Source organism: Scyliorhinus torazame, chromosome 1, assembly GCF_047496885.1.
Source record: "Scyliorhinus torazame isolate Kashiwa2021f chromosome 1, sScyTor2.1, whole genome shotgun sequence".
In the NCBI taxonomy this organism is placed as follows: Eukaryota; Metazoa; Chordata; class Chondrichthyes; order Carcharhiniformes; family Scyliorhinidae; genus Scyliorhinus; species Scyliorhinus torazame.
The window spans coordinates 327,984,157-328,000,183 of record NC_092707.1 but is presented as its reverse complement, the minus strand read 5'-3'; the positions used below and the strand labels follow the sequence as shown (position 1 = coordinate 328,000,183).

The window sequence follows — 16,027 nt, the reverse complement described above, 5'->3', positions numbered from 1 at the left end:
TGAGTGAGGCCCAGTGGGTGAACCGTGTAGCCCCCCCCACCCCCCTCGCACGACCATCCCCATCACCCCCTCCCCAGCTATTCGACAGGACCGTGTGATGGACTGGCAAGGTCGCATGCAGTGATCACCCAGGTGTGTTGATCTCCAAATTTCTTTCTCTGTCAGTCTGGCCTCAATAAATGTTGAGACGGATTCGCACGTAAACAGAAGTTATTTATTTAGCTTGCAAGCTTAATCATCTTACAGAAATGTAAGAGACATCCAGCCTCTTTCATTCCAGAAAACGACTGACTAAAAGACAAAGAGATCTCTGCAAAATCAATTCAAATGGTATCAAGTTTCACATACTCGACGGACATAGGTCAGCCTAGGTCCCTCCTGACCTGTTCGATCTATTCTGATTGGCTCACTTCCAATCCCTTTCTCTGGCCCCTATCAATGCAGTCTCACTCTCATAGACACACCTCTTCCTGCTTTTTCCATGCGGTCTCAAATTCCTTTGTCCCTAACTGCAAAAATCAAAGTGGCTTATTTCTACATTACATTAACTAGTATCTCTAAAGTAACTATTTTATATCACATTCGTCATTCCCTCCTTTTATCATTCCATGATAACCGAACTATCCAATCTATAGCTACGGTCCCTCATCTAAAAAGATCCGTCGCTGCATTTCCAATTCCTGTCTTAGCCCCCCTTCATCTGCTTCACCCTCATGGATTTTAACAGTTAAATTTTTTTTCTCGGTGATTGGGGCGGTGATCTGATCTAGTGCACCCCGCATTCTACCCATCACACATTTAAGGATGGCCAGGCCCACAAAGATGCAGCCGATAGCTACCACTAGATACATGGCCATATTTATCAACCAGTCCTTCCATCCTCCAGATCCCCAGTTACCCCAAGAGTCAGGATCCTGCATCCCGTCCAAGTGATCCCGTATGCGATCCATAAATTTAGTAATGTTAGCGGTCAAGTCCTGAACACCCATGATCCACTTGCCCTGTACTATGGCGCATACCCCACCCTCACGGGCCAGAAGATAGTCAAGAGCATACCGGTTCTGCATTGCAAACAACCGTAGCTGAGACAACTCCTTGGTTATTGCCCCGAGGGCTCCCAAGGTTTCATTTCCCAAAATGGTAAGGCCGCAAATAAAATAATTCCGATCACTAACAGCCAAGGAACCCCCCACACCTCCCAGTGTCAATACGCTCAGAATGCCCCACCCGGCTGAGTGGCCCCGGTTGGGTGCAAGAACCTGAGGTTTTTTCCAGTTCTCGCAAAATTCAGCAGAGACTGCCCGGCGTGCTAACTGATTATGCAGCTTCCACGCCGAAGGGCAGGGGACTGTGGTAGGGACTAGAGTCCCTATAGCAATTCGGCGGGGAAATGGGGTGACAAAACGTTGGTCGCCGTACCATTAAATAAAAAGTAGTATCCTTGTTCCGTGTGGAGACTAGCATCACAATCAGCATATCGGTTGCGTAAGGACCTCCCAGTAGCCCAGTTTATCCAATTTTGAAATGCCCATTCGGGCCGCCCAGCAACGCAGAAATCCCTATTCCCAACAGTGATATGAGAGACATTCGCCCAGCCACAAAGGAGCTGGAGGCCAGCGTTCAATGGAACGCAAGTGGTGCTATAACAAACGCATTGGCCAGACGCCTGGGTGATATGGCACCTCCTGTCCGTACAGGTGGGAAACAGACATGTTATATTTGTGTCCACCTCTACCAGCAAACAGCCGTACCCTTCACTGCTGAAGCAATTCTCGTACGACCGGGAATCCCTATTGGGAGTGAAGTGGCTAGGTATGTACGCCCTCCACCGTCGCAGCCTATCGTACTGTGAATGGGAATTATCCCGAGGGAGGGGAAGGCAAATAGCCGGTGGTGCTGAATCCGGATCGTAAGGAAGAGTGACTTGCTCGGGCAATGGCTCGGAACGCTGACAATGAACCACCGTTTGGGGAGTGCCCCAAAGCGGTGAAACAGAAAATAACCTAGACACCGCTGCGGGGTTTGGGTAGCAGACAACCCGTCCCTGGCCATACAGACGGTGGTAAATCTGGTAGAAGAGATTCATACTACCCGGGTTTTCCTCAGTTTGGCCTTTAATTAACTTAAGTGCATCTCCCGGTAACCTACGTTCTAGCTGTACTTCCCTTCTCACACGCCCCGTCCTCTCTCTAGTCCCTTTCTCTTTCTCATGGTCTCTTCCTACACTCTTCTGACAGCTTGATGTTACCTTTATTGTACCACTTTTAACACATCCAAAATCAAATTTACATGTATTCCAAAAACAAGGCAATGTCCATATAATGTTCCCTTCCCATCGCCGGGACCGGTGCAGCTGCTTCATGACTCCCGCATTCTCCTTAACTTTGATGACCTTCCATGAGTCGATACCATGTCCTCGTATATGGGGGCAGTGAAGAACATCACCTGTGCATAGGTGATGTATCCTTGTAGATTGGTTGGGGCTACACAGATACATAATATTCCCCTTTTCCATGTCCATCGCCAATAACACGCCAAGCGAAGTGAGGCCAAATATCAGACAGACGATGCGTAGCCACTCCATCATGCTCCACACCTGTAAAATAGCACTGGAGAAGGGAGGCAGGTTAGTATCCGACCTTTTACAGTAGTGGAGATGGACTCAATTTACAGTGATGTAGGTGGACCCAAGCACTTCGCCCCTCCACTTTAACTGCTGTGGGGGTGGTAAGGAGAACTTGGAAGGGCCCGTCCCATCGCGGCTCCGATCCCTTCCTAGTCTAATTTTTGACCATTACATAACTACCGGGCTGGACTGAAAGTGAGCTAGGTACTGGGCAATGGCTGGTGAGCCGCACGGACTGGGCCATGGAGTTCCTTGAGCACTTGCGTAAGGGCTAGAACATAGGTGGTCATTTCTTCAGTCATCTGATGAAACTGAACCCGTCTGGGAACCTGCAGGCTCCAGGGAGTTCTAAGAGGCCTGCCATAAAGAATCTCGGCGGGAGAGAGCCGGGCTGGTCCCGCAGGTGTAACCCGCTGCTGGAAGAGGGCAACGGGGAGCAACTTAAGCCATGTCAGTCCCGTGTCTGCTCTTAATTTAGCCAATTTAGTTTTGAGGGTCTGATTGTGTCTTTCAACCACCCCGGCTGCCTGTGGTCTGTAAGCACAGTGTAACTGCTGGCGTATGCCCAACTGGGAGCAGAACTCCTTGTTAATCTGTCCAATAAAATGAGGCCCATTATCAGAACTTAACTGAGCTGGTATACCGTACCGGGGAATGATTTCCCTCATCAAGACTTTAACCACAGTAGCAGCTTTACTATAGATAGTCGGATACGCCTCAACCCATCTGCTGAACACATCCACAATGACCAAAACATATTTATAACATTGACACCTTTCCAACTCAATGTAATCCATTTGGAGCGTCTCAAAGGGACCACTGGGCAACGGGGTTTGCCCCTTCCCACAAGGGATACCTTTTCCGGTGTTATATTGCTGACAAATCAAACACCGATTACTGATACTTTGGGCCAACCCCTGCATTTTAGGGTGCCACCAAGTGTCCAGCAACAAATCACTAGTCCCCCGAGCCCCACAATGAGTTGCAAAGTGTACACATTCGATGACCCATAGAGCCAGTACATCAGACATACAAGTCTGATGTGCAGGCGTGGTCCATAAAGAGGAAACAGAATCATATGTACAACCTAACCGTTTCCACATTTGTTTATCACTCTCAGGAGCGTCCTCCTGTAACCTTATGACGTCTGGCATTGGCTTGTCAGAAGCAGACACATTCATAGTAGATCGTTTAGTCTGACTTAACATTTTAGGCACCATCACTTGCTGAATTTGTGCGGCTGTGCGCGCTGCACAATCTGCTCGTTCATTACCAACGTCAACTGGGGTTGTACCATTCGTGTGGGCAGCGCATTTAATAACGGAAATCTGCGCTGGCAGAAGGAGGGCCTGCAGTAGGTCATTAACTAAACCCCGGTGGGATATTTGACCACACATAATCATGTCAGGTTGTTCTGACGAAATGTCACTCAAATCGCCCCTTATTGTGGTAGTTTCCTGAATCAAGGCTAAACAGTCGTGGCCAGGTGCGTCTTCATGGACAGGGGGACCACTAAGAAAACAGGCTGGATTGATAGTGGTACAGTATTTAAATGTCAGACGTGGATTGTTCAAAAGGTATATCTCATACCTATTCTGACGAGCTGCGGTAGATGCTGACCATTCGCCCCATATCCCTGGCATGGTACTGGTCATGGACCTGACGTGTAATATGAGGGCTTACCGAAGCTGACTGTGGCCATAAATGTGGTGATATTGTAACAAAATCGGCTGTACCTTCTTTTCCCGTGACTGTGGCTGTAACCTTGACTGGCCATTCGGTCTCAAGTAATGGCCGGTATTTGTCCTCCAACTCCCTGTTTCGTCCAGTTCTGTCATAGGCCAGGGTAACGTGATGCAGTGATAGTTGCTGTTCAATGTCTAACGTCCACCACTGGGGGGTGATAGAAATATAGCACTGTTGTCTCATCCTCCTCTTCGCTGATCCACCCACCCAAAGTCACTATATTGGAGCTCCTGCTGGTAAACTACCATTTCTGCCGCTTGTTGGGATCGCAGATCATCCTTTTTCATTACATACTCAGTCTTAACCTTTGTAACTGAGCCTCCTTCTTGGCCTACACCCTCCTTCCAGTAAAATCTGACTGCCCTTGCCATCTGGGAAGGGTCGTTCTCCATCCAATTCATGTTATTACATTTCACAGCAGTAACCACAGAAGGTGGTAGGCAATGCATTAACATAGCACAGTATTGAGGGGAATTCTGACCATTTTGATACAGCAAATCGCCTGACTGCCCCCGGTAGATTTCATTAAAACGCCCCAGACATTCCTATGGCTCACCAATCTTCCCAGGTTTTAGGTCTAAGATAACAGAAAGATTTATGGGCCTTTGAAATGTGCTATTCAACGCATTCAAGATCTGTGTCCTTCTTTTCTCTATTTGCTCTCTCTTTTTTTTAACTTAAAAATGTTTGAAAATTCAAATTGAATTACTGCAACTTGCAAGCTTAGCTCTGATCTCAACTCAGAACTAAATTTACAATTTGCTTAACACAAACTTGTATAACATTTACAACTTAATTATTTCTTTATCTTAACAATTTTTTCTTTTAACAAGTTTTTTTTCTGTTACATACACATAAGTATTAGCAAAATCAACTATCATAAGTATTAGCAAAATCAATTATCATCTCCAGATTGACACTTTTTAAAATGGTGTCCATGATCTTCTTTAAGTTTCTATTAATCTCCAGATAAAATGAGATAAACCTTATTTCAAGTAAGTGAAATTTAAGATTCTGGCAATTTCAATCAATTGCTTTCGAAAATAATAACTTTTATCAAAGAGATGGAGAAACCCACTGGTTTCCTTTAATTAATTCAAAACGTAACTTTGCTGGTGTTCACTGACTCAAAGGAAAGGTATCCGATTACACTGCAGACTGTTATCTCAAGGCCTGAGTGAGAAGCACTGTCTGTTTTCAACTCCGCCTGCTGCTGTTAACCCTTTGAGAGACTTCTGCTTCAACCTCACAATCTCAACTAGACCTCGGAACTTTACAGTCCAAGGAGACAATTTTAGCTTAATCAACTATATATTTAAAACACTCACACATAGAGTTGAACCATCTTCAGATTTAAAAACAGTTATACTGGACTGAACCCCCATCTATTGAAGTCCCATCAGCCCCTGAACCCATATAATAGACTGAACCTTTATTATTTAAAGTCCCATCAGCCTCTGAACCCTGATAATAGACTGAACCTTTATTATTTAAGTCACATCAGCCTCTGAACCCCGATAATAGACTGAACCTTTATTATTTAAGTCACATCAGCCTCTGAACCCCGATAATAGACTGAACCTTTATTATTTAAAGTCCCATCAGCCCAAAACCCTAACCCAAGCCGAAACAACAATATGAAATCCCATCAATTAAAGTGCTAATCCCCAGACTGACCTGTGATTTCGTCGAGGCGGTCTTTCTGTGCCAACCGCGAGTGACCAGACTAATCAGACGATAAGAAGAGGGGAACAATCAATGCTGGTCGTTTTCCATTTCTACATTGAGGGCCCTTTGTTCCCGTCCTCCTGTTCATAATCAGTCTAATTCTGATTTCGCAGTTGGAACAGGATCGCCCTGAGAAATCCCGGTTTTCGGCACCAAATGTTGATCTCCAAATTTCTTTCTCTGTCAGTCTGGCCTCAATAAAAGTTGAGACGGATTCGCACGTAAACAGAAGTTATTTATTTAGCTTGCAAGCTTAATCATCTTACAGAAATGTAAGAGACATCCAGCCTCTTTCATTCCAGAAAACGACTGACTAAAAGACAAAGAGATCTCTGCAAAATCAATTCAAATGGTATCAAGTTTCACATACTCGACGGACATAGGTCAGCCTAGGTCCCTCCTGACCTGTTCGATCTATTCTGATTGGCTCACTTCCAATCCCTTTCTCTGGCCCCTATCAATGCAGTCTCACTCTCATAGACACACCTCTTCCTGCTTTTTCCATGCGGTCTCAAATTCCTTTGTCCCTAACTGCAAAAATCAAAGTGGCTTATTTCTACATTACATTAACTAGTATCTCTAAAGTAACTATTTTATATCACATTCGTCAGGTGGAGCACGGAACTCATCGCAGCGCGGGCTGCCATCATCCTCTATCCCATGGACCAAACCCGCTGTCACTGCCAACCCAGTGCCCTCAGCTCGTAGGGCCGCAGGTATATATAATGGAGGGGGTGTGCATGCGGGTAGTTTGGTGGTGTGGGAGGTGAAGGTGTTCGATGGCGTGGGAGGTGAGGTGGACGGTGGTGTGGGAGGTGAGGGTGATTGGTTGTGTGAGAGGTGAGGGTGGTCGGTGGTGTGGGAGGTGAGGGTGGTCGGTGGTGGGGGAGGTGAGGGTGGTCGGTGGTGGGGGAGGTGAGGGTGGTCGGTGGTGGGGGAGGTGAGGGTGGTCGGTGGTGTGGGAGGTGAGGGTGGTCGGCGGTGGGGGAGGTGAGGGTGGTCGGTGGTGGGGGAGAGGTGAGGGTGGTCGGTGGTGTGGGAGGTGAGGGTGGTTGGTGGTGTGGGAGGTGAGGGTGGTCGGTGGTGTGGGAGGCGAGGGTGGTCGATGGTGTGGGAGGTGAAGGCGGTCGGTGGTGTGGGAGGTGAGGGTGGTCGGTGGTGGGGGAGAGGTGAGGGTGGTCGGTGGTGTGGGAGGTGAAGGTGGTGAGGGTGGTCGGTGGTGTGGGAGGTGAGGGTGGTCGGTGGTGTGGGAGGTGAGGGTGGTCGGTGGTGGGGGAGGTGAGGGTGGTCGGTGGTGGGGGAGGTGAGGGTGGTCGGTGGTGTGGGAGGTGAGGGTGGTCGGTGGTGGGGGAGGTGAGGGTGGTCGGTGGTCGGTGGTGTAGGAGGTGAGGGTGGTCGGTGGTGTGGGAGGTGAGGGTGGTCGGTGGTGGGGGAGGTGAGGGTGGTCGGTGGTGGGGGAGGTGAGGGTGGTCGGTGGTGGGGGAGGCGAGGGTGGTCGGTGGTGTGGGCGGTGAGGGTGGTCGGTGGTGGGGGAGGTGAGGGTTGTCGGTGGTGGGGGAGGCGAGGGTGGTCGGTGGTGGGGGAGGCGAGGGTGGTCGGTGGTGTGGGAGGTGATGGTGGTCGGTGGTGTGGGAGGTGAGGGTGATGTGGTGGTGGGGAGATGAGTGTGATGTGGTGGTGGGGGAGGTGAGGGTGATGTGGTGGTGGGGGAGGTGAGGGTGATGTGGTGGTGGGGGAAGTGCGGGTGATGTGGTGGTGGGGGAGGTGAGGGTGATGTGGTGGTGGGGGTGGTGAGGGTGATGTGGTGGTGGGGGAGGTGAGGGTGATGTGGTGGTGGGGGAGGTGAGGGTGATGTGGTGGTGGGGGAGGTGAGGGTGGTCGGTGGTGGGGGAGGTGAGGGTGGTCAGTGGTGTGGGAGGTGGGGTGGTCGGTGGTGGGGGAGGTGAGGGTGGTCGGTGGTGTGGGAGGTGAGGGTGATGTGGTGGTGTGGGAGGTGGGGGTGGTCGGTGGTGGGGGAGGTGAGGGTGGTCGGTGGTGGGGGAGGTGAGGGTGGTTGGTGGTGGGGGAGGTGAGGGTGGTCGGTGGTGGGGGAGGTGAGGGTGGTCGGTGGTGTGGGAGGTGAGGGTGGTCGGTGGTGGGGGAGGTGAGGGTGGTCGGTGGTGGGGGAGGTGAGGGTGGTCGGTGGTGGGGAGGTGAGAGTGGTCGGGGGTGGGGGAGGTGAGGGTGATGCGGTGGTGGGGAGGTGAGGGTGATGTGATGGTGTGGGAGGTGAGGGTGGTCGGTGGTGTGGGAGGTGAGGGTGGTCGGTGGTGTGGGAGGTGAGGGTGGTCGGTGGTGTGGGAGGTGAGGGTGGTCGGTGGTGTGGGAGGTGAGGGTGGTCGGTGGTGGGGGAGGTGAGGGTGGTCGGTGGTGTGGGAGGTGAGGGTGATGTGGTGGTGGGGAGGTGAGGGTGATGTGATGGTGTGGGAGGTGAGGGTGGTCGGTGGTGTGGGAGGTGAGGGTGGTCGGTGGTGTGGGAGGTGAGGGTGGTCGGTGGTGTGGGAGGTGAGGGTGGTCGGTGGTGTGGGAGGTGAGGGTGGTCGGTGGTGGGGAGGTGAGAGTGGTCGGGGGTGGGGGAGGTGAGGGTGATGCGGTGGTGGGGAGGTGAGGGTGATGTGATGGTGTGGGAGGTGAGGGTGGTCGGTGGTGTGGGAGGTGAGGGTGGTCGGTGGTGTGGGAGGTGAGGGTGGTCGGTGGTGTGGGAGGTGAGGGTGGTCGGTGGTGTGGGAGGTGAGGGTGGTCGGTGGTGTGGGAGGTGAGGGTGGTCGGTGGTGTGGGAGGTGAGGGTGGTCGGTGGTGTGGGAGGTGAGGGTGGTCGGTGGTGGGGGAGGTGAGGGTGGTCGGTGGTGTGGGAGGTGAGGGTGCTTGCTGGTGAAGGGGGGTGTGATATTGTGGTGTTCGTGCCCCTGGCCAGCGGCTCCCCTCCGCCCTAGTTGGTGAAACGGGTCTTGATTAATGTGTCCTGTGTGCACTGGCCCTGCCGATAGCGCAGTGCAGCCTCCCGTCCATGTCCAGCCCCTATGTCCCGCCCATTGTCCCCCTCCCCCTCATCCTCCTCGTCTGGAGAGGCCTGCCCTTGCTCCTCATCCTCCTACAGCACATCGCAACCTCTACTGGGCTATGTTGTGGAGGACGCAGCAGACCACCACGATGCGGCCGACAATACTTGCCTCGTACTGGACGGCCCCTCCAGAGCGGTCCAGACACCGGAGCGCATGTTCAGGACCCCGAAGCACCTCTTGACCACACCCCTGGTCGCACAATGGGCATCATTGTACCGGTGATCCACGTCGGTCTGTGGCCTCCGTATAGGTGTCATCAGCCATGACCGCAATGGGTAACCCCTGTCGCCCAGCAACCAGCCCCGCAGCCGGGGGGTGGGGGTGACCGTCGAACATGTCGGGGATCACAGATTGTGCCAAAATGAATGAGTCATGTACACTTCCCGGGGACCATGGGGCAGACGTGCCGGATCCGCATCTGATGGTCACAGACAACCTGAATGTTTATGGAGTGGTACCCCTTCCTGTTGGTGAATAGCGGCCTGTTATCTGCCGGTGCCATAGGCAACATGCAACCCATTGATGGCCCCTTGGACTCGGGGCAACCCGGCGATGGCGGCAAAGCCCGCTCTCTGGGCATCCTGGTGGGCGCCGTCCACAGGCTGCTGGATGTACCACTCCACCTGGGCATACAGGGCATCCGGCGCGGGTGTGTCTGTTCGTCGATGTCTGGGAGATGCCGGACAGGTCCCCACTCGGCGACTGGAAGGACCCAGTCATGTGGAAGTTCAACGTAACCGTCACCTTGGCGGCCACCGGGAGGGGTGTCCTCCCCCATTCCCATACGGTGCCAGGTGTGCCATCATGTCGCAGATGTGTCTGACAGTCTCCCCCCTGCTCATCTGCAGTCTCCACCTACCGAACGGGTCCGGAAGGTCCTCAAAGGATATGTGGTCGCAGTAGACGTGTGGCCTCCTCCGGCACCTCCTTGGCACCACCTCTACCTCCTCCTCCTCGTCCTGTCGGGCGACCCGCCCTCCAGCCTGAGTGGCTGCCACCTGCCCTTCTGCAGCCCGCTCCTCTGCTACAGCCTCCGCCACCTCTCTGGGCCTCCCCCGCTCATGCTGCCACAGGGCTGCATTCAGGGCAGCGGCCATCGCCTCGACGGCCAACATCGCAGGTTGATGACCGAACGCCATAATTATCTGCAGGGGAGATGAAAGGCAAACATGTTATCATAGCGCATAAACCCGTGCACAACCAGGTACCATGGGCTGCATGGTGGCACCAGTTGTCACCGCGCGCCCCAATCACACATGCTCCCCACCCCCGGCCCCGTCGGTGCCCCCGGTCCTGGCGTCCGTCCCTGCTGCTAGGGCCACCGTTTGATGGCACTGCCCTCAGTGGTCCCCCAGTGGGGTGGTCGGGGGGGGGGGGGCATCCACCCAAACTGCCGTTTTCTCTGCGTGCACCCAGGGGCCGGAGTGGGTGGCCAGAAAGATGGCCGCCGTAATGGCGCTCGGTGCCTGGGCACCTCCCCTGTCCTGTTGGGGGCTCCCCGGCTGCTCGGCCAGTCACCTCCCACTTCCCGTCCCCTCCCCCAGCCCTGGCAGTGCCCCGCCCACCCTCCCCCACAGGGAGCACGGCCGGTGTCCGATCCGGGTGCCCGCGGCCCCCCCATGCCACCTCCTACCTCCTCTCTCAGCTGCCTCAGCCAGCATGCCAGGTTCGCGATTTTGTATACCACATTAGAAACACGCTGTCGGGAATTCGGCCTATCCGAGGCGCAGAATCGCTGGCGCCCCAGAGAATCGGTCGTCACGGCCAATAATGAGATGCGTACTGTATTTCCGGGCTGCAGGCGGGCGCTGTGATTCCTCATTTTAGGGGGTCCAGAGAATGCCGATTCGCTGCGAGACTGGCATCAGGCCCGATTTCGGTGTTGGAGCCGAATCTCCATCCGATCGCGTTTCACGATTTTGCCGTTATCCCACGGAGAATCCAGCCCAATGTCTCCAATTAACTACTCTGCAGGAAATCCTCTTAATCTAAATTAAGTTCATTAGCCCACACTTTTACAATACTTTAACTGCACTCCTGGCTTCAAAAAGCAGTCAAATAATAAACCAGTCAAACAAAGGACAACATTTATTTTTCTCAGACATCTATGTTCAGCGCTTTGTGCAACTACAAAGCCATGCTCTTTTTTCTGTTACTCCAATGTGGCACAGCTTATGTTTCAGCACACCTCCATGCAGGCTGCTCACCTGCCCGCTTTGACTGTTGAGATGCCCAACATTCGCTGGGATTTGGAGACAGTGAGGGCCCAGCTAAAGGTTGCTTCCCCTGCAGTTGTGTAGAAACAAACTTGGCCATCAGGAGATGGGGCAGCGCGTGAGCTACTGTCTGGGGGTGGGTGGGCTGTGGGTGAGAAATGGAAGCACTTTGAGTGCAGTCCTCCCTTTCATATCCCCTTTCGATATCATCTCTCTCACGGCCCAGCTGCAGTTTACTGCTACCACTGTGTTGGAGCGCAGCTCAATCTGTCAACCTAATTGACACATTGGCATCCAGAGTCTGCTCATTGGAGCACATTTCAGTCCATGTAACTGTTGACTTTATGAAGAAGTATCTGCGACGCTACCCCCCCTCATTGTTGAGGTGAACTCCTCCAATGTTTCTGCAATCATAATAAAACCACTTTGACAACCTATCAGACCATTGCACATTGCCTACTCCTGCTTAATATGTCTGCTCCAATGTACACCATCTGTGTCCAGCTGAGCAGAGCTGCACCGTCTGACATGGACTTTTCCACTGTCTCCACCATCTGTCTTCACTCACTTTTGAGGTGAATAGCTAAGCTGGAGTATGGTCCGCAATAGTCCTTTGAAGGTGCACCCTGCAAGGACCCAGCTTCTTGGAAGACTCAATGGCAGTGACATTTGCTGCATGCGTAAATGCCCGGTGGGAGATAAAAGACTGTAATTTTCCACCGGCGGGATTTTCCACTATCGCCAAAGTCATTGGATTTTTAAGTGACTCGCTGCACTTTCCAACCCCACCCCCGCCGTATCGGGACCATAAAATTCAGCTCCATGGTGGGAGAAATTAGTTTGTGTAGCACTGCTTCTGTCGGCACTATGCAGAATTACACCAATTTCTTGTGGCAGCGGCCAGCCATCAGCGGTTTAATATAGGCCATTCACCGGAGGGTGGTGAATCTGTGGAACTCTTTGCCACAGAAGGCTGTGGAGGCCAAGTCACTGAGTGTCTTTAAGACAAAGATAGATAGTGTTTGATTAATAAGGGGATCAGGGGTTATGGGGGGAAGCCAGGAGAATGGGGATGAGAAGCATATCAGCCATGATTGAATGGCGGAGCAGACTCGATGGGCTGAATGGTCTAATTCTGTTCCTTTAACTTATGGTCTTATGTTGCACTCTTCAATTGTTTAAATGACGAATGCCGTGCAGGTAGTGACCATCAACGCTGCATTTCCTGATGAATTGACGTAAGTCTGCTTCTAGCGGCACTCGGTGAACTAACTTCTCCCCCATGAATTAGTCCTGACAAAATAAGAATGTGTCACAACTTCGCTTTATGAACATGGCCATACTTCACTTGCTGTTGAAATCATGTCAACGTGATTGAGCGCTGTACACAATGGTGGCTATTACTTAATTGTTTAACCAGGTACTTGGAAACTCTCTGTCTCTCCATCTCCAAATGCTAGGAATGCCCCCCCCCCCCCTCTCCCACCTCCCCAACCCCCTCCCCTCTGCATTGTCAGCTGCCCCTTCTGATTCTCTTCTATTCCAAATTGTTCTGTTCTCTCCATTCCTGCAAGAAAGGAAAGAGACATCCAGTTTATTCGCTGGATGAAGTGCATTTAGTGAGCGTGACCATGAGGGCAAGAAGAGACACTACATTGCGTAAGATGGGATTGTGGAAGGATAGATGGAGGAATGCGAAGAAGTCTGTAGAAAGAAGAATGGGTATACCTGTAAGGTAAGTGGAATGTGAAGAGAATTTGTTGCGATAGGCTACAGAAGAGAGTGAGGTAATGGGGTGTAGCGCACAGCAGGAAATATGTGGATGCACATTTGTACTCACCATAGGTGACCTGCTTAGGTCTTTAAAGGGCTTTCTGCACCGAATCCAATAATCTGCTCTTCCTTCAGATCTCTTCCACTACCGACAGCCTCTTGATCTCTGCTACAGGCTTAGGAGCATTATCTTTTCTCCAATTACTTGCAGCCCCCAGAGGTGCATCCAGGGAGGTGTCACTGAAGAGGCAGAGTCTTTGCCCGTGAAGACTCCATTCTGTCTGTTACATCTCCCAGCTCTAAATTCCTTCAAATTACATGCGTGTTTGAAGGCTATATTGACGGCAGCGTTGCCAATGGCTCCAAGTAGGTATTCAGGGAGCCCAATGGTGCAGTCCACGGTGAAGATATGGAATCGGCTGAGGAGGCATTTTAGGGTGGAAGGGATGTCGGTGCTAACGCCGCTGTGCGAGAATCATGGGTTTGAGCCGGGGGGATGGATAGTGTATTCAGGAGGTAGAGGGAAGTGGGGCTGGTTAAGGTGAGGGATTTGTAGTTGGAGGAAGCATTCGCCAGTCTGGAGGAGCTAAGGGAGAGGGTAGAGCTGCCGAGGGGTAGTGAGTTCAGGTATCTGCAGGTTAGGACTTTGTGTGAAAGGGGTTCCCTAGATTGCCCGGGTACACCCTGCTGGAGCAACTGCTGCTTCCAGATGTGGAAAGGGAGGGAAGAATTGGGGATATATATAAGTGGCTGGGGGAGCAGGGAGGCGAACGGGTGGTGAAGATCAAGGAGAAATGGGAAGCGGAGTTGGGAATGGAGATCAATTGGGGAGAATGGAGTGAAGCACAGCGCAGGGTAAACGGGACCTCCTCTTGTGCAAGGATGAGCCTGATACAGTTTAAGGTGGTGCACAGGGTGCATATGACTCGGGCGAAAATGAGTGGGTTCTTTCAGGGGGTAGTAGATGAGTGTGAGAGGTGTGGTCAGGGGCCAGCGAATCACATGGACATGTTTTGGGGTTGCGAAAAATTGGGAAGATTCTGGGCGGGAGTGTTTGCGGTCTTAGCCAGGATAGTGGAGGAGGGAGTGGTCCCGGACCCTTTGGTGGCGATATTTGGAGTTTCGGAGAAGCCGGAGCTCATGGAGAGGAGGAAGGCTGATGTCTTGGCCTACGTCTCTCTGATTGCACGGCGGTGAATTTTGCTGGAGTGGCGGTCGGCATCACCACCGAGGGTAGCGGCTTGGTTGGGTGACCTGTACGACTTGCTGCGATTAGAGAAGATAAAGTATGGGTTAAGGGACTCTGCAGGGGAGGTTGAGAAAAGGTGGGGGATGTTTGTGACCGTGTTTGAGGAGCTGTTCGTCGCAGGGGGCTGGGTGGTGGGGGGAGGCTGGCGAGGATGGAAAAGGGGAAAAATATGTACAGATTGATTGTTGGGAAGTATGTTTCCCGGGGTGTTTATTGGCTATAACCTGCTTTGATACATGTTTGTAATAAAATACATTTTTACATTTAAAAAAAAACAAATTACATGCTAGATGTAACAAATTACATCCCTTTTAAGACTGGAATTATGATGACATCAAGCAGGCCCACATCACACTTGCTGGTGCTCAGAATTAAAATTATGGTGGGGTAACTGAGTTTTAAAACAAAACACTGATAGATGCACTGGACTTACTTCTCGGTTTTCTCTACACTATTGGTACCCATTTCCTGTGCTTTGCAAGATTAAGATCATGGTCATTATCTATTAACACCCCAGATGACACAGATACCTACATCTCTACTTCCTACACACCCATCCATAGGGTATTCTTTATTTTATTTTTTAAAATTTAGAGTACCCAATTATTTTTTTCCAATTAAGGGCCAATTTAGCATGGCCAATCCACCTACCCTGCACATCTTTGGTTTGTGCGGGTGAAACTCACGCAGGCACGGGGAGAATGTGCAAATTCCACACAGACAGTGACCCAGAGCTGGGATTGAACCTGGGACCTCGGCTCTGTGAGTCAGAAATGCTAAACACTGCGCTACCGTGCTGAACATCCTTAGGATATTCTAACCTTAACTCGGCATCAGTACATATTGCATCTAACATATTTTAACACATATTTTACTGCCACTGTCGAAGTCAAAGTGTAATCTCTGAAATTACTTTTTAAACACCAATGGTCAAAATGCCTTATTCTAACACCAAGTATCATTATCTGAATGTAATCCACACTGGAAATACATTTCTCAGTGTGATGATATTCGCTGTTTAGATTTCATTTGGGAAGCGTTTAAATAAAAATTATATTACTTTATTTACTTAAATACAAATATTGTTGTACAGGCAGATGCCATTGCATGTATCTCAACAGTTTCATTTTTGTGAAATTTATTCCAGCTCTTGAACCCTCTATCATGTTTACTCTCATGGAGAACATAACATTAATGACACAAACTGTACCAATGTGCTTCAAATTCTTATTCTATTAACTGGCACATAAAATAGAAGAGACCAGTTAGCTAGCATGCAGTTCAGTATTACACCAACAGCAGAGGTCTGATTCCTGTTCCGGCAGAGGTAAACTTGAAATCTGTCTCTTAGCTTTCCCCCGAAGAGTGGAAGGCAATGACAAACCTGGGAAAGAAAAATGCTTAGGCTGAAGCAATAGCAGACAATGGGCTGGATTCTCCGCACCAAGAGCGCTGCCGGCGCGGGGGCGGAGAATCGATTTTCCCGCAAGAAATCAGGACCGGCCGTGGTTCACCGATTCTGCGGGCCCCGAAAAGCGACGTACTCCCCGGGACCTACCTGGGGCCATTGCCAGAAGCCCGCTCAGCC

At 51.3% G+C, this 16,027-nt stretch overlaps 1 protein-coding gene across 1 annotated transcript in view; it reads right to left on the bottom strand.

Moving 5' to 3' along the window:
- Positions 1-200: 200 nt before the first annotated feature.
- Positions 201-16,027, bottom strand: part of LOC140424888 (heterogeneous nuclear ribonucleoprotein U-like protein 1) — a 78,208-nt gene continuing 62,381 nt past the window's right edge. The window contains exon 2 of the mRNA XM_072508452.1: positions 201-2,609. Coding sequence (XP_072364553.1) covers positions 1,370-2,587 — 1,218 coding nt within the window. The 5' untranslated portion in view covers positions 2,588-2,609 and the 3' untranslated portion in view covers positions 201-1,369. The remainder of the gene's footprint in view (positions 2,610-16,027) is intronic.